The sequence below is a fragment of the Polyodon spathula genome, chromosome 1 (assembly GCF_017654505.1).
Source record: "Polyodon spathula isolate WHYD16114869_AA chromosome 1, ASM1765450v1, whole genome shotgun sequence".
Lineage (NCBI taxonomy): Eukaryota > Metazoa > Chordata > Actinopteri > Acipenseriformes > Polyodontidae > Polyodon > Polyodon spathula.
Window position 1 is genome coordinate 86,658,108 of NC_054534.1, and position 18,058 is coordinate 86,676,165.

The 18,058-nt window shown below is 38.4% G+C and overlaps 1 protein-coding gene across 6 annotated transcripts in view; it reads right to left on the bottom strand.

The window, feature by feature from the left end:
• Window positions 1–18,058, bottom strand: part of LOC121323698 (transmembrane protein KIAA1109-like) — a 156,945-nt gene that overhangs the window by 14,805 nt on the left and 124,082 nt on the right. For 3 of the 6 annotated variants that reach the window (XM_041264917.1, XM_041264932.1, XM_041264900.1), the window contains 9 exons: window positions 14,331–14,421; window positions 13,546–13,578; window positions 7,785–8,026; window positions 7,048–7,263; window positions 6,551–6,731; window positions 5,773–5,956; window positions 4,584–4,745; window positions 4,129–4,268; window positions 3,583–3,781 (listed from right to left, as the gene is read on the bottom strand). In XM_041264917.1, the coding sequence (XP_041120851.1) occupies window positions 3,583–3,781; window positions 4,129–4,268; window positions 4,584–4,745; window positions 5,773–5,956; window positions 6,551–6,731; window positions 7,048–7,263; window positions 7,785–8,026; window positions 13,546–13,578; window positions 14,331–14,421 (1,448 nt within the window). The remainder of the gene's footprint in view (window positions 1–3,582; window positions 3,782–4,128; window positions 4,269–4,583; window positions 4,746–5,772; window positions 5,957–6,550; window positions 6,732–7,047; window positions 7,264–7,784; window positions 8,027–13,545; window positions 13,579–14,330; window positions 14,422–18,058) is intronic. The other 3 variants (XM_041264933.1, XM_041264926.1, XM_041264909.1) reach the window with 2 other exon arrangements.

An 18,058-nucleotide genomic window follows, 5' to 3' on the forward strand; every position in this document is an offset into this window, starting at 1 on the left:
ATAAAAACCCCACTGTTGAAGGATCATTGGTAAGGCTGTGAATCTCAAGGAAAATGAAGACCAAAGAGCATTCTACATAAGTTAGAGATAAAGTAATTCAATTGCCTAGATTAGGGAAAGGGTACAAAATGCTCAAACTGTAGACTTCTAAGGGTAAGATAAGTTACAGTAAATGTCAGCAAAAACTAAAGAGAAAAAACTGAAATATGTTGATTGCAAAAGTATTCAGACCCATCAACTCAATATTTGGTGGAAGCACCTTTGGTAGCAATTAAAGCCGCAAGTTTTTTTGGGTAAGTGTCTATCAACTTTGCACACCAGCTTGGTGCAATCTGTGCCCATTGGCAGATTTGCTCAAGCTCTCTCAAGTTGCTTGGGGATTGCTTATGGATAGCAGTTTTCAAGTCATTCCACAGATTCTCAATTGGATTCAAGTCAGGACTTTGACTGGGCAACGTAGGGATGGTGTTGACTGGGAGATGTGCTGTGTTGGGTCTGCGCCACATGTAACGCTTGGCATTTAGACCAAAAAGTTCCAATTTGGTCTCTTCTGATCCTCTTCTGATGTGCTTTGTTGCAAACTCCATGCGGGCTTTGAGATGGCTTATTTTTAGTAATGGCTTCCTTCTTGCCACCCTGCCATACAGGCTACTTTTGTGAAGTGTTCTGGATATTGATGACTGATGCACATTTTCTCCCATCTCAGCCACTGAACTCTGTAGCTCTTTCAAAGTTGTCGTTGGCCTCACAGTGGCATCCCTCAACAGTTTCCTCTTTGCCTGGTTATCTATTTACTTCTTTCTTATTGCATTTTGCTTTGAATGTATGGAGTAGGTTGTGCAAATAACATATATTAATTCCTACTTCAAAGTGTCATGACTGCAAGTTTTAAAGCAACAAAGGGTCTGAATACTTTTGCAGGGCACTGTATGCATGTGTGTTGTGTGGTTTTCATGATCATGCCGCCCTCTAGCCAGAATTGTAAATATTACTGCCATAGCCTTATGTTTTTGCCCATTGTCATTGATTTGCCCCATTACCACTGCATCCAGGGCAGGTCAAACATCAGAAAAAGACACATGCTTTGTTTTTGCATGCTTTGTTTTTATGTAATGGATGTTTTTTAATTACTTAAATTGTGGGAATTGAACTATATACAACCGATGTGCCAGGGAACAAATTCCACAAAATTTCACACAACAATAAGCATTAAACGCAAGGGAACTACATCCATTAATGGCCAGGGAACTACCGACTGTGTATAAAATGCCAGTAAATGAAACATATATATGAAATGACAGGGAGCTATACTGATGTTCACCGAAAACGCAACACTCAGGTCTAATGAATTTAATCAAATATTTTAAACATAGCTATCAAACAAAAAATCACAGAAAATGTGAACAAAAATACAGATCAAAGAATCATGATAAGTTTTCAGTATGAAACGTGGCACACTGTCAAAATGAAAACATTACAAAGTATCAGGTATGACCTCCCTAAGCATTAACATAATTCTGGCAGCTTTGACGCATAGACCTGATTAGCCTCTGGATAGCCTGCTGTGGGATGTTCCCAAGACTGTGTGGTCTTGCAGTGTCCTGCTGTAAAATTGATACTTCCCGACTGGCTTGCAGGAACGGAAAAACTTGCCTCAGGGACTTCACCAATGTATTGCTGAGCAGTAAGGTTGCCCTCAATCTGCACCAAAGGCTTTATTATGTTAAAGGAGATGCCTCCCCACATCACACTTACAACGCTGGAAGGGAAATGACATGGCAGCCGCTGATTGAAGAGACGGTTGCACTCGTTTACCAAGAGGTCATGTGTGACAGCATAAAAGAACTGAAAAACAGAGAACTGAAATCTGTTCCTTCGCTTTGGTTTTGTATTTGAAACTAGAAGGACTGTGAGAGACCCCAGAGAATGTAATAGTATTGTGTTTTTTATTTGTTTTTGCGTATGTTAGAAATTTGTCTTGTTTGTAAATTACCAGACGGCTAACCTTGGGCCAGCACAAAGCCGGAACAACACTACACCACTGTCACAAAATAAACCTGTATCATCCACCACGAGCACTACTGCATGCACCCAGGACTGGTGACTGTGTTTGTATTATTGTGGCGGATATTATTTATTATTTGGGACTGCAATCCTATTGTTACTTACCCCGTGCAGTACACATTGGTGTGTATTGCTGTGGGATTATTGTTTGGTCGCCGCACCTGGATAAAAATCAGGGAAACCCTTTCCAAACCGGATTATAATTATCTTTCTCTGTTTCATTCACACACTGCATCAATCCTGCACCTGCATCCACTTAGCCACTTTGTCACAGTGCCCAATGAGCTATAGATACAAAATTTGACTGTTGCATTTTCATTGTGCATCAGTATATATTGGCACAAATAAAATGCCAGGAAATAGAACTATAATAATAAAATGCCAGAGAAGATAACCATATACAAATTCCAGGGACGTAAACGCATTTCTGTATTTTTCAGTTACTGTCATATTTACTTTTAATTTAACTCCACATATGCCAGGTAAGCAACACAAAATCTAATTCTAGAAAACAATATAATTTATAGCAGATTTTAACTTCAGCTTTACCTACCTTTTTATTTATTTATTTATTTATTTTAATTTCTCGTGCCATCTAGGCTGATCAACAATACTGCTGCCCAGAGCAAGTTGCCATGGATCAAGGAGCTATTTCAAGACATTCCATGATTAAACATAATATTTATTAACTGTAAATGGCAAATTGCATTTTTAATGTTTTATGTCCACCTTTTAAAGACATTCTATTACCAAAAAAAATAAAAACATAAATAAAAGTAAAAACAACAGACACGTGAAATGTCCACTTCTTGTACCGGACAGAGCAATCTTTAGCAGAAATATTTCTGATCTTTGATGCAGCTGGTTTCTTTTTGGTTGAAGACATTTTAAAGAAATCTTGCAGCTCTATGCAGCATGTTTAATCATTAACTGTAAGCAAACTGAACCGGCTGCCAGGTTCCTAAATGCAATGTAACAGGAAGTGAATCAATAAGTCAAACGTTTGCTGTACTTATTTTTAAATATTTACACTATTCTTTCAGAAATGGGAATTTTTAGAGGGAACTACATATTGCATGGCAATGAGTACATTTCTCTGTGAGATCAACAGGGGTGGTGCAGTTTCTGCCACTTTTGAAGCAGAAAGCCTGTTGTCATACAGCCAAAGTTCTGTTGTATGTACAGTAAATACTTGGGTCACCAACATGGCGTGATTACAGTACAATCTACTGGCCATATTAAAACTGAAGATTGCATTTTGCAACCCGGCATCCTCATTTGACCCACCCTGCACAAAATACATTGACATCAATCAAATGATACATCTTTCTTAAGGCTTCTATATTTAACCTTCTAGCTGAAATATTTGTTGTTATTGTCAGTCTCTCTTGTGTAATTCTTCTACAGTAATATTTCAGTATCTAACAATCCTGATCCAGTTTTAGGTATGTGTTGGCTATTGCTATACAAGGGTTCTGTGACTTGTCATGCAAGATCTTAAAAGCTGTAATGCTGTACCTTTATTGGCTGCAGTCTTTAGCACGTTCTGAACGAGGGGGGTGGTGGGGCCAGCAGGGGGCACCCCATCTGCTGTGTGAGTAGTGGCTGGAGTCTCCAGCTCTCCTCGGTTTGAGGAGAACACCAGGTCCAAGGAAGGCAGCTTCAACATGCACTCCACTCTCGACATAGGCAGGCAGCTAAATTTGATCTGAGATGGCTAAGAGAAATAAAACCCAACAAAGTTATTTATCAAACAATATTTTAATGTGAATAACAAAATTTAAATTCTTAAGAATGACACATCTGTGCAATGAATAACATGATAAAATGCGGTTTCAAAGTTGGCATAAATCTATGGTAGTAAAAAAAATGGTAATGATGTAAATTACATTTCAAACTGTATCCTTAGTTTCATTCTATTGTTACAAGATTAACAGTTTAATTACCAATTGTTAAATACCCTAATATGTTTGGAACCAACTGTATTCTTGTCTAGACCTAATTCACTTTATTTTCAATTGTTAGTTTGCCATACAAGAAGACCCAAAACCCTTTAATCCATACCTGCACCCTCACATAAACCACCACATCGACAGGAAACGAGGAGTAAGCCAATGTTGAGGATGAGACCAGGGATGTGGTGGACTCCTCCAGCTGATCAGCAGGGTCAAACTGACTCATATCTTCATCCTGAGAGCTGATAGCTGTCATTACATATGATTAAATAAGTTATTTCGGGAGCAAACAATGACACATATTTTCTCTCAATCCAGGATTTACATGTTTCTACCCATGTGATATACAGTTTAACAAAGGGACAAACACATTCACATTAAATATCAGACACTAGTAGCAGTGCAACTGAAAAAAATCCAGGACTGCCAATTTTTGACAATGACTAAAAAATATACAGTATTATGAAGCAATCAGTGTAATAAGTGGAATGGCCCTCAAAATATTACTACCAATGCACAATGAAAAAACAGAAATGTGTTTCTTTTGCATAAGCCCCAACGTACCTGTGTAGTTCCTCTCAATCGGAGTTATTGGTATGGTTTCCAAGGCTTTCTCAAGAAAGTCCAGAAAGCATGGGCTGATGACCATCTCCTCTGGTAGAGTCTGCAGTGCCACCCATGCATACAACTTAGCTGCTTTCACCCCTACGCCTCCTCTGCCTTTGGCTATGACGTTGAATTTATACAAAATGTTAACAAGACATTGACATTCTACCAAAAGAGAAAAAAATCCTAAAAGGCATGTTTAAATGTATCCCACAGGACGGTAAGCAAATTCAGATTCACTGATTATCAAGTGACTAAAGTTAAGCCTACAGAGTAATGAATTAATTTTATTTTTAACAATTGCAGGAGTACATTATTTACTTGGGACAACAAACTAAGTACTGTATATAAATTTGTTTTTTTTTGTTTTTTTTTTTAAATTTGGAATTGCCAATTAATTTACCTCAAATTTTTCTCCCAATTTCTCACCACTGCAACCCCCTGCACCAACTCAGGAGAGATGAAGACGAGCACTCGCGTCCTTCGAAATGTGCGCTGTCAGCCATCCGATTTTTTTTTTCACACTGCAAGCCCGCCGTGAAGCCATTACAGAACTACAGCGTCGGAGGACCACGCAGTTCTGAATTGTGTACAGGATGGCCAGCAGGTGTCCGGCCAGCCACAGGGGTCACTGGTGTGTGGTGAGTCAAGGATTCCCCAACCAACCTAAACCCTCCCCGTTTGGGCAGCGCTTGGCCAATTGTGCGCCACCTCCTGGGAACTCCCGGCCATGGTCGGCAGTGGTATATCCTGGATTCAAACTGGCAATCTCCAGGCTATAGCGTGCAACCTACACTCCATGCGGAGTGCCTTTACTGGATGCGCCACTCGGGAGCCCCTGTACATACATTATTGTTACAAATTATTTTTTACCCTTTTTAGATCTAGTTTAATTATTTTTTTTTTAATCATATATACACTTCATTTTATACTTCATGTCTATGCAGTCATTTCCCTTTGAACTACTCCCAAAAGTGTATTGAATCTAAATATAAATTCCATTGTGAGAAAAAGATGCATGAAGTATTTTCTACAGATATGGCAACAACCAATTACTTCAACAAAAAACAAAAAGAAAGCAAGAATGATTGGGGTTTATGAGAGTATGCAGGGATAATCAATGAGTGCTAAAATGTGTTACAAGTACCTGCTGGAATAGGTGGGGGAGGAAGAAGCATGTTAGTCTTGCTTTGGGTTGTAGTGGGAGGAGGGGCAGTGCTGCTATCTTTCATACCATACAGTTTGGACTCTTTGGAAAAGGTTCTTGGCAAAGAGGATCCTCTGGAAGCATTTGGTGATTCTGTCTTCACAGTCTTAGAATGGTAGTGCAACTGTGGTTAAACGGAAAATAAAGAAGGGTTATAAATTATTTACTTAAAGAAAGAGCCAAAGAAATATAGAAAAACTTTAACTTAACTTTGATTAGCTTCTAATGGGACACACATGTTACCTGTGTTTAATTGCCATTCTCAATATTTGTTTTTGTATTGGTAATCTAGGAAATAACAAATCTACATAATGCTAAAATGTCAACTATTAAACAGCAAGTTTATCATTTTAAAGAAATGGGATGCATGGTATAATCTCCAATTGTACAATACAACAGGTTATTTAGGAGTTCTCAAAATCAACAGTTAGCTGCTTGAGATCAGAAGTACATCAATTTTATTGACTGGAAGAACTATTCTATTAATGCTGGTTGGTTTTCCTTAAAAACAGCACAATGTGCTTGAATGGGATCAAAGAGTTCATAAAGGCCTGTTTCATATACAGATAAATCAATGTGATCCCTTACAGTCTGATTGCTGGCCTTAAAAACAGACTTCCTAAAAACAAGTCTAGATAACACCATAACTCATACTATACTCTTTTACACAGCTTTCTTTTTACTACAACACTGCAAAAGCAAGTATTTTGGTGGTTACCTTTACATCTACTCCAGGTATATAAAACACTGTAGTCTCAAAATCACTTGACTTGGTCTGTTGAGAAGATGGCACTTTCTTTCCAGACAGCAAATGTGTAGCTGATGAATAAGTTGGCTGAAGTTTCTTCTTTTTTGGTGGAGACTCCTGATCCAAGCTCCTTAAACTTCGGTCATAACTCCTATATATATATAATATATATATATATATATATATATATATATATATATATATATATATATATATATATATATATATATATATATAATATTGTGTCGATTTTTTGACATATTACTTGCGCTTCCGTCCCTCGAAACATACTGCAACCGAGTATCAGTGTTTAGGGACGCCTTCAAACGGACACTATAGTACAAAAAGTATTACAAATGTTTTAATTAGCTTGACTGTGTTCACTCTGAAATGAGCTGTGGTAATTTGTAAGCAACAACAAATTAAACAGAATGTCAGATTAAAACTGTTTTAGCTGAACCAATTACCTTTGCAGGCTTATGTCATCATGTTCTGGTGGCTGAGTAGTTGGATGCAGCACGCATTTCCCACTGTCGATCTCGACCCGAATATCCAGCTGAAAATCTATGTTTCTCTCAATAGTTGCACTCACAACGCTTTTGTTGGCAGGTGTTCCCGACCAGCCATCACTGATAAGTTGGCTCATAGCAGCAAATCCCGAGGATTTTTTGCGTGAAGTTTGCCTAGAGATAATTGCATTTAACAACTGATTATCAAGAACTTTCTTTATGAGTCACAATATGTAAGGAAATAATTTACATAACAATCGTATTGTGAATAAACAGTAATGCATTACTTACACCACTCTTGTGTAATAAAGAGGAAAATGGTGCATTAATACACAGAATACAAATATTTTAAAAATCTTACAACTGCATTATTTGTAGCACTACTTAAATGTGTCCATAATTGAAAACATGTTAAAAACTAAAAGAAGATAGTAAACTATTAAAATGTTTTAATGGAACTAGGAAGGACAAAAATAGGGCTAAAACGGGCCAAATTTGTTAAATATTTTATGACTTTGTGACCCACATTGAGGTCCTTTTTCCTGGGAATTAACCTTACATTTGCATTTCAAAAAAGCTTTTAAGCACAGTGTACACAGTACACAGAAAGGCGGCTCTGAAACAAGGTAATAAGCTTGTGCATATTCCACATGGGAGTGTTTTATCTGTTGAAAAAGACGAGCAGTATTGCTTACGGTGTTCCGTAATAGTAGGGTCTCTCCCTGTCAAAATCCTCCTTTTTGTCAGAGTCATCGCTGGACGATGACAGGCTGTCGTCTTGCCTGCTATCTTCGTGCTGGAAGGGAATGGTTGGAGAGAAGACAACCGGAGTGTTGGGTGTACTGAACACTGAACACGATCCTTCACTAACAGATGGAAAATGAGGTGGGCTGTCAATCGTGACTGACAACAGGTCCATTTCTGTCTCCTCCGGAAACTGATTGCCACATAAAGAAATAAAAAAATTAATGGTTACTTGGTTTTCAGATCTTATATTATAATAGTTTTATTCAGCAGATATCAGCCAAATGTATTTATCAATTACATATTTTGATTGTCAGATAGTATAGAGTTTGAAATGTTCTATATTTTTATAAAAGTGACTAACTTTTCAGACAGGAATGAAGAAAATATTCTTGGAAAAAATGGTTGTGTTTTTTTCCCTACTGTATTTAAAAAAGAAAAAAAATAATTTGCCCGAAGAGCATTGTTGATTTGTGACAAACTAAATTATCACGGAATAATCAAAAGCCTCTTTTTCAATGAAAATTAGGAAAAGGGCACTATGACATTACAGTAGATCTAAAGCAGATTAAAATAAAAAAAAACACAGATCAGTCACATTTTTAATGGATGACCAGACTATGCAACAAATTCTACAAGTTAGTAAAACATTTACACAACACAAAATGGTCATGTAAAAAGATGTACCAATTACAAAACACCCGTAAAAGCATAGTCACTTTATTTATGTTTTAAATATTAGCTCTAATTAGATGCTACACAGAATGATAAGGAATTTGCTACAAACAGTATACAAATGCATAGTAAGTGAGTGAGTTTGGGTGATATCAGCTGAAAGCTATATCTTAATTTAAAGAGATTTTTCTTAAGTGCTCAAAGTTCATGCATTTTTATTTGAGCTGACAGAAGTGTTCAGAAGATGAATGACTAAGCAATGGGGTGCCACATAACTTCAGTTGAAGCAGAAAAGTACAGCCGCAAATGTAAAACATGCATCAACGCAATCATATTGCTGTAGTATTCCTTGTAAGGTAATAGATATTATCCAGCCTGAAACAAGTTACTTTGCCAGTTATCAAATTAATTGTATCTACGTAAAATTTTAAAAGCAACTATTTTCAAGCTTAAATCAGAATATTCATACACCTGTATGTATTTCACTTACCTGGAAAAGAAATTTGGGAAATTCACATATTATCAAGCAATGTGGGTAAAGTATTCCTATTCTGTGCAGTTTCATAATCATTAGGAAAAAAAACGAAAAAAAAACACATTGTTGTCACCATATTTCTGAAGACCAAAATCTACCAACTACACCCCCAGCAAAAGAAGAAAAAAAAGCATAATCAAAATAGGGAACCCCATCTTCCAATTGTTATAGTTTAGCATATAAAATAGAAAATCAAATTAACCTGTGAATCAGAAATAACTTGTTAGTAGTCACATGCAAGTTCAACAAATCTATCAGAATACATAGAAGAAAATCCTTCTAGTACACTACCTAACCTTTTTCTTAATACCTCGAATTATGCATTGCAAGGTCTATTCATTTGATCTAAATGGTGGCAGATTTACACTGTTGTGAATAAGACATTCTTACAAAGATAAGCAATACCATAAACAAATAAAACTGACAACAGATTAACCTAAGCATTGATAGGATTGTGTAATGGGTGCACATGATGATGAATGGAAATATCTTGTACACAATGAAAAGCAAATTTAGAGTCCCTAGTATTGCCTAGTCTGCAGGATTGAGGGACAAGGTAGGCATGTGCACACTCAAAACACAAACAACTGCAGGACTACAGATTTTTTTGTTCATATCCTTGTGTTCTATGACAAATTTATGAAGTTTAAATGTTTGGTCATAGGCTAATGACAATTACAAATTCTAAACAAGCACTCTGCAATAACTGGAGAGCACCATGAAATGGACAGGGTGTGAAAAAAGGCAACCTACAGAGAATACGCATTCCTGTGTTTTATTTCACATACTTGCCAAAACGCAAAGGGTTCCTGTAGTGGTACTTAAAGGGTAACATACTTAAAGGGTACCTGTAGTGGTAGTGCATATATAATCACTTCAATAGAAAACATGTGACTGAAAACTTGACACAATTTAAAGCCTGTGCTCGGCCAATTTCCGATATAAAAGCATTAAAACAACGTTAACCTGTATTGGGTCTCATATGACGTTGGGTCATTGATTTCACTATTTACAAACACTGCTAGTCTATAGCTGCAGCTAACAAAATTATTTGTGATGAAAAAAGTAAAATAGAAGGGTACTTATGAGGTCTGACTGCCCCAGTTTAAGTGAATCTTCAGATGAGGATAACGAGGAGTCTGCAACCAGCCTAATCTGAGAAAACAGCATGGAGCCTGAGACACACAAGGCGGCTCCAAACACTTGCCGCACTTGTAGTAAATGTGTTTTATGGAAACACTGCTGCAGTAACTTTCGTCTGAGTCAAATATTTTATACAAGACCTCCATACCATCCACATTTAAAGTAAAATCATTCTAGATGTGTACTTGTGTACACATTTACAGCCCTACACATTCTATAAGAACTCCTGGAGTTTACAGTCTTTAATGTAGGCTACCTAGTAAGTATTAGCACTAGTATTATCCTGAAACTACAAGAAAGGGAGAGGTACCAGCCAGAAAGAGAAAGGAGGAAACACAAAAACAGGCAGTTTCAACCTAAAAATACAGAACAGAACAGAACACTGCATGGAGCCTGCTACACACATATGAGAAAACAGCATGGAGCCTGAGACACACGAGAAAACTGCATGGCGCCTGGTACACACATACGAGAAAACTGCATGGAGCCTGAGACACACGAGAAAACTGCATGGAGCCTAATACACACATATGAGAAAACAGCATGGAGCCTGAGACACATGAGAAAACTGCATGGCGCCTGGTACACACATATGAGAAAACAGCATGGAGCCTATACACATATGAGAAAACAGCATGGAGCCTGAGACACATGAGAAAACTGCATGGCGCCTGGTACACACATACGAGAAAACTGCATAGAGCCTGAGACACACGAGAAAACTGCATGGAGCCTGAGACACACGAGAAAACTGCATGGAGCCTGGTACACACATATGAGAAAACAGCATGGAGCCTGAGACACACGAGAAAACTGCATGGAGCCTGAGACACACGAGAAAACTGCATGGAGCCTGGTACACACATATGAGAAAACAGCATGGAGCCTGAGACACATGAGAAAACTGCATGGCGCCTGGTACACACATATGAGAAAACAGCATGGAGCCTAATACACACATATGAGAAAACAGCATGGAGCCTGAGACACATGAGAAAACTGCATGGAGCCTGGTACACACATACGAGAAAACAGCATGGAGCCTGAGACACACGAGAAAACTGCATGGAGCCTGAGACACACATATGAGAAAACTGCATGGAGCCTGGTACACACATATGAGAAAACAGCATGGAGCCTGAGACACACGAGAAAACTGCATGGAGCCTGAGACACACGAGAAAACTGCATGGAGCCTGGTACACACATATGAGAAAACAGCATGGAGCCTGAGACACACATGAGAAAACTGCATGGAGCCTGGTACACACATATGAGAAAACAGCATGGAGCCTGAGACACACGAGAAAACTGCATGGAGCCTGGTACACACATACGAGAAAACAGCATGGAGCCTGAGACACACGAGAAAACTGCATGGAGCCTGAGACACACGAGAAAACTGCATGGCGCCTGGTACACACATACGAGAAAACTGCATGGAGCCTGAGACACACGAGAAAACTGCATGGAGCCTGAGACACACGAGAAAACTGCATGGAGCCTGCTACACACATATGAGAAAACAGCATGGAGCCTGAGACACATGAGAAAACTGCATGGAGCCTGAGACACACGAGAAAACTGCATGGAGCCTGAGACACACGAGAAAACTGCACGGAGCCCGAGACACACGAGAAAACTGCACGGAGCCCGAGACACACGAGAAAACAGCATGGAGCCTGAGACACACGAGAACACTGCATGGAGCCTGGTACACACACATGAGAAAACAGCATGGAGCCTATACACATATGAGAAAACAGCATGGAGCCTATACACATATGAGAAAACAGCATGGAGCCTATACACATATGAGAAAACTGCATGGAGCCTGAGACACACGAGAAAACTGCATGGAGCCTGAGACACACGAGAAAACTGCATGGAGCCTGAGACACACGAGAAAACAGCATGGAGCCTGAGACACACGAGAACACTGCATGGAGCCTGGTACACACACATGAGAAAACAGCATGGAGCCTATACACATATGAGAAAACAGCATGGAGCCTGAGACACACGAGAAAACTGCATGGAGCCTGCTACACACATATGAGAAAACAGCATGGAGCCTGAGACACAAGAGAACACTGCATGGAGCCTGGTACACACATATGAGAAAACAGCATGGAGCCTATACACATATGAGAAAACAGCATGGAGCCTGAGACACACGAGAAAACTGCATGGAGCCTGGAGCCTATACACATATGAGAAAACAGCATGGAGCCTGAGACACACGAGAAAACTGCATGGAGCCTGCTACACACATATGAGAAAACAGCATGGAGCCTGAGACACAAGAGAACACTGCATGGAGCCTGGTACACACATATGAGAAAACAGCATGGAGCCTGAGACACACAAGAAAACTGCATGGAGCCTGGTACACACATATGAGAAAACAGCATGGAGCCTGAGTCACACGAGAACACTGCATGGAGCATGGTACACACATATGAGAAAACAGCATGGAGCCTATACACATATGAGAAAACAGCATGGAGCCTATACACATACGAGAAAACTGCATGGAGCCTGGTACACACATATGAGAAAACAGCATGGAGCCGGAGACACACGAGAAAACTGCATGGAGCCTGCTACACACATACAAGAAAACGTGTATGACCAAGAAAACGTTTGTTATGATCGCCCGTTCTGAATTAATAGGCTTTGGCACACAAAAGCCTTGTCTTGTTTTTAATGCTTATTATTCAAGCACCCAAAAGCTTTGCACTCCCCATGTCGTACGCTATGGGTTTTCACCGATGTATCCCATAAACCTATGCACACAACTTTTGGCCTACCAGGGAAATCAATGACTTGACGTTACGCCAGTGCCTGAAAAGCTTCAATATATGTCAGCTCCCTCAAGTATAACTTGACACAAAGAAACTGAAAACATTGTGTGACTTGTTGACCAATCAGTGCAGCAAGAAGCATTTATTTGATATGTAGAGAACAAAAAGAGGTTTGTTATTTTGGGGTACAGGTACCCTTTAGTAGGACACCAGGTAAGGCTAATATAAGCCATATGACCAGGTGTTTCCATTCAAAACTGACCAAAATGTATTTGATTGTTTAAATGTTAAACCCTATTTAGGTTTTTGCAACTCATTTCATGAGAACACTACACCACCATTCCATATTTATTACATGTCTTCACAATGCTCTTTTAAAACAGGCCTTTTCCTTCTATATATTCTATTGTACTGAATTTGCATGTTGTGGAAAGAGACAGATAATCAGGATAGATTTTTATTTTTTATTAGATATGTTAGTTGAATACATGATTAAGCCTTTCTTCCCTTTAATTTTTAATTTTTTTTTTTTTTTTTTTGTATTACAAATACCTTGAAACATTTGTCACCAGGGCTGCAGGACTGCTGTGCAATGTCAAAAGATGAATTATTAAATGTAAAAAGAAATATATAAAATACATTTCAATTTAAAGAAAAAACTAGGAGTACAACGTGTTTAAACATTGCAAAAATACACATTCAATAGGATTTCCATCTGTATAGGGATTGTTAACTTTAAAGCATTAGCATTCAGAATAATATGTTTACCATCCCAACTTCTTTGCCCTTTTTCTCAACTGCTTTGACATTTATTATTATTTACATAACCCAAGTCATTAATCATCTGTATTAACAACATTGTAGAGGACACCCTGGGATATGGCAAAGACAATAGTAACTGCTTGCCATGTCACACCAAGCAGCAGTACGATTGTAAGAGAGATTTTATTTAAATCTGCCACAAAAGATACAACATTTAGCTTCTGTGGTTTGGTTAGAATTTCTTATAACTTATACAGGTGTCACAAGTTAATTGGCCTAAGTTACATGAATAACCAATATCAAAAGAATTCACTACAGGCATACACAGCAATTAATTTTTTTCAGTACCTCAAACTGAACATAAGGGAACTTGTTTTATAATCAAGTAGCTTAGCATTACATGGCTCTGAACAGAAAGGGAGTCGTTGTGAATTGTGATCTTCCTTATTAAGAAAAAAATATGCAGCATAATGTATCAAAAGAAAACACCTAAAAATGGATTTTCCACATTTCAGAGTCACTAGCTAATTAGAGTTAGTATTCTTAAAGAAAGCTCCTTGTTCGACTGCTCTTACCGTGTCCTGTATGTTGAAGGTCACTCGTGGTCCAGGGGAGCTGGCATCTACATGGATTTCTGGCAGGTCTTCACCATCTCCTCTTCGAGAGCTAACAAAGGGCCAAAGGAAAATGCAGATCCCCATTTTAGATAAAGCTTTACATCTAACTAGTGCGATACTTCAAAACAAACTTACTTTTTCTAGTTGAAAATGTGCTTGTAGGTTACTGATCGGCTCTAAATCATACTGTATTAACTGAACATGTTTAGAAATCCAAATCATATCTATCTATCTATCTATATACGAGAGCAATAAGGCCAGACAGGGAGTCCATACACGTCGAATACATGGACCCCTCGGGCCTCCAACCCCCGAAAACTTTGTATATTCAATGTACACGGACAACCTGAAGAGCCTTATTGCATTTATATTCCAGGTCAAAACAGTGGATTTAAAAATAAATAATGAAAAAAAAAACACATAATATCCTTACGCCAATAAAGTAGTCTCATTTATAACCTTGAACTACACGATAAGTTAAGCTGAGTAAATTAATTTTATTGGAACATGCAAAAGAAAGTACATCTGTACTGTTGATATTGTGGACGCAATATTGCCATTGAAAACATATACCAGGGGGCAAAGTTGAGATGGCACCAAGTTATTTTTTTCCCCTAACACTGACAGTGCAGACACACTGTCTGAGCAGAACAGACAAGAGGGATAAAAATAAACACAACTACGTCTTGGATTTCAATAATTTTTCAAGGTATGTGTCTGAGGGGGGATGGACAATGGGCAGAAGCGTCTTTGTGTTTTTCTATTGCGTTTACAAACCACTAAAAATGCATTATTTTAATTGACAAAGTCAGGGTGACTGAGTATACAACTTTGGCCCTTACCATTAGAGTGAAGTTGACAGCACACAGCTTCTAGAGGCACATCATGCCACGATTAAAAGAAATTCCCAAAGACCTCTGTAAAAAATGTTCTTGATGCATACCAGTCTGGAAAGGGTTACAAAGCCATTTCTAAGGCTATGGGACTCCAGCAAACCACAATCGGAGCCATACTGTCCAAACTGAGAAAGTTTGGGACAGTAGTGAATCTTCCCAGAAGTGGCCGTCCTGCTAAAATCTCTCCAAGAGCAAAGCGTAAAATCGTTCAGGAAGTCGCAAAGAATCCTAGATCCAAGGATCTGCAGGCCTCTCTCGCCTCGGATAAGGTCAGTGTTCATGACTCCACCATCAGAAAGACACTGGGCAAAAATGGGATTCATGGCAGAGTAGCAAGACGGAAACCACTGCTCACTAAGAAGAATATGAATGTTCATCTCAAGTTTGCCAAAAAGCACCTGGTTGATATGGAACAATATTCTATGGACAGATGAGTCAAAAGTGGAACTTTTTGGCCAACATGGCAAAAACCAAACACTGCATTCCACAGTAAAAATCTCATACCAACGGTCAAGCAAAGTGGTGGTAGTGTCATGATTTGGGGTTGCTTTGCTGCATCAGGACCTGGACGACTTGCCATCATTGAAGGAACCATGAATTCTGCTCTGTATCAGAAGATTCTACAGGAGAATGTCAGGCCATCTGTCCGTGAGCTGAAGCTGAAGCACAGCTGGGTCATGCAGCAAGACAATGATGCAAAACACACAAGCAAGTCTACATCAGAATGGTTGAAGAACAAAAAAGTTTAAGTTTTGGAATGGCCTAGTCAAAGTCCAGACCTAAAACCCATTGAGATGTTGTGGCAGAACCTGAAATGAGCAGTTTAGGCTTGAAAACCCACAGATGTCAATGCGTTGAAGCAGTTCTACATGAAGAGGGCCAAAATTCCTCCACGGTGCTGTGAGAGACTGATCAATCACTACAAGAAGCATTTGGTTGCAGTTATTGCTGCTAAAGGTGGCATAACCAGTTATTGAGTCTAAGTGGGCAATTACTATTTCACATGGGGGCATATATATAAAGGGATGCACCGAATCAAGTTTTTGGGATTCGCCCGAATACCGAACCAAATCTACAAAAACTGTCATGACAACTGAAGGAAACTGTTGAATGAAAAACAGATTGGCAGCTACTTACATGGGACATGCACAACCTATAGTTTGAGCCTTTTAGTTAACAGTATTTTTATTGCCAAATGGAAATATATCACTGAATAAGATTTCAGTTTGAAACATACAGAATTTACTGCTACCGGACGGAACTGTGTGAAGCAAGAAATATTAAACAAATAGAAACTTTACCTGCTGTCACAAAAATGAAAGAGTGCAGGTGAGTGCAAAGTTATGTATAATGAAGGTGTTGCACTATTTTGATATTGTTTACTATATAAAAAAAATTCAAGCAACATGACTAATGTTAATAAAACACAGCAGCTACTAAATGGGTTAACTTGTATTGACACATTACAACACCATAATTTAATTTACTACAGCACATTGTTCAACAACATCTTGCACATCCGACAGTTGTAAAGTTACAAAAAAATATACATTTCTGTGCACCGATTATTATAATTTTTTTTTTTTTTTATTGCAGTATGATCTCTAGAACACGTTTGACAGACAAAGCAACAAAGCACAAAAGTCTACAACAGTTTTCTGTTACTATATATTACAGGTTTACTGTATAACTTTACTCCATGAAAAGTGTGGTCTGAATGTGCTTCTGCATACAGGGGTATGTTTGGATTCAGCAGCTGCTTGCACTACCAGTAGTTTAGGGAGCTACAACAGAGTTCATCAAACGTGTTCTTATTATTAAATACAACAGTTACGTTCATTACCAGATTTGTGTCTTTTATTTAAATAAGAACTGCACACATTGGAAGGATGCATTAAAATGGATGTGCGTCTGGGCGGATATGGGATTCGGTTAATCGAATCACAAGTATTTGGCCGAATCCGAACCCTGCTCAAAAAGTAGGTATTCGGGCCGAATTAGAATCCTGGATTTGGTGCATCCCTAATATATACAGTACCAGTCAAAAGTTTGGGTACACCTGCTTGAAACCAGGTTTTTCATGATTATCTGTGCTTTTAATTGTATAAACTTGTCTATAAACATTTAATATTTCATTATATGACACGTGTACTTATATAAGCTGATAATCATAAGTGAATTAGATGCAAAAATTTAATTTTTAAATGAAAATTTAAATCTTGTCAATTTCAATGAAATGGTCACCCAAAGCAAGGGGATTTCAGTCGGAAGCCCAAGTCAGTTAAAAGTCTGAAATGTGTATAACATGGTGTTAGAACAATGGCCTAAGTATAAAAGTGTCTTTGTTAGATGTTCTCTGAACTAACTAGCATGTTACCTAATTAACCTTTTGTCACCAATTATTGTTAACAGGTGAGGGTCCATGATTACTATACATATAGACAGCATAGGCTGAAGTTTGTCATTTCTGAATGTAAGGTTGCAAAAAATGGCAAAATACGCTTAGTTAAGCAAAGAAAAAAGAAGTCTGCAATTACTTTAAGAAATGAAGGTCAATTTTTAAGACAAATCGCAAGAACTTTGCAAGTGTCTGTAAATGCTGTGACCAAGACCATCAACGATTTGAAGAAACTGGCACTCATGAGGACCAAACAAGGCCAGGCAGGCCAAGGGTGACAACAGAGTCAGAGAACAAGTTCATTCCTTCATTTCACAAGTCTGCGAAACCGGTGATTAACTGTCCCTGAAATACAAGCTCAGCTAAATGCTACTAGAAGTACAGATGTTTCA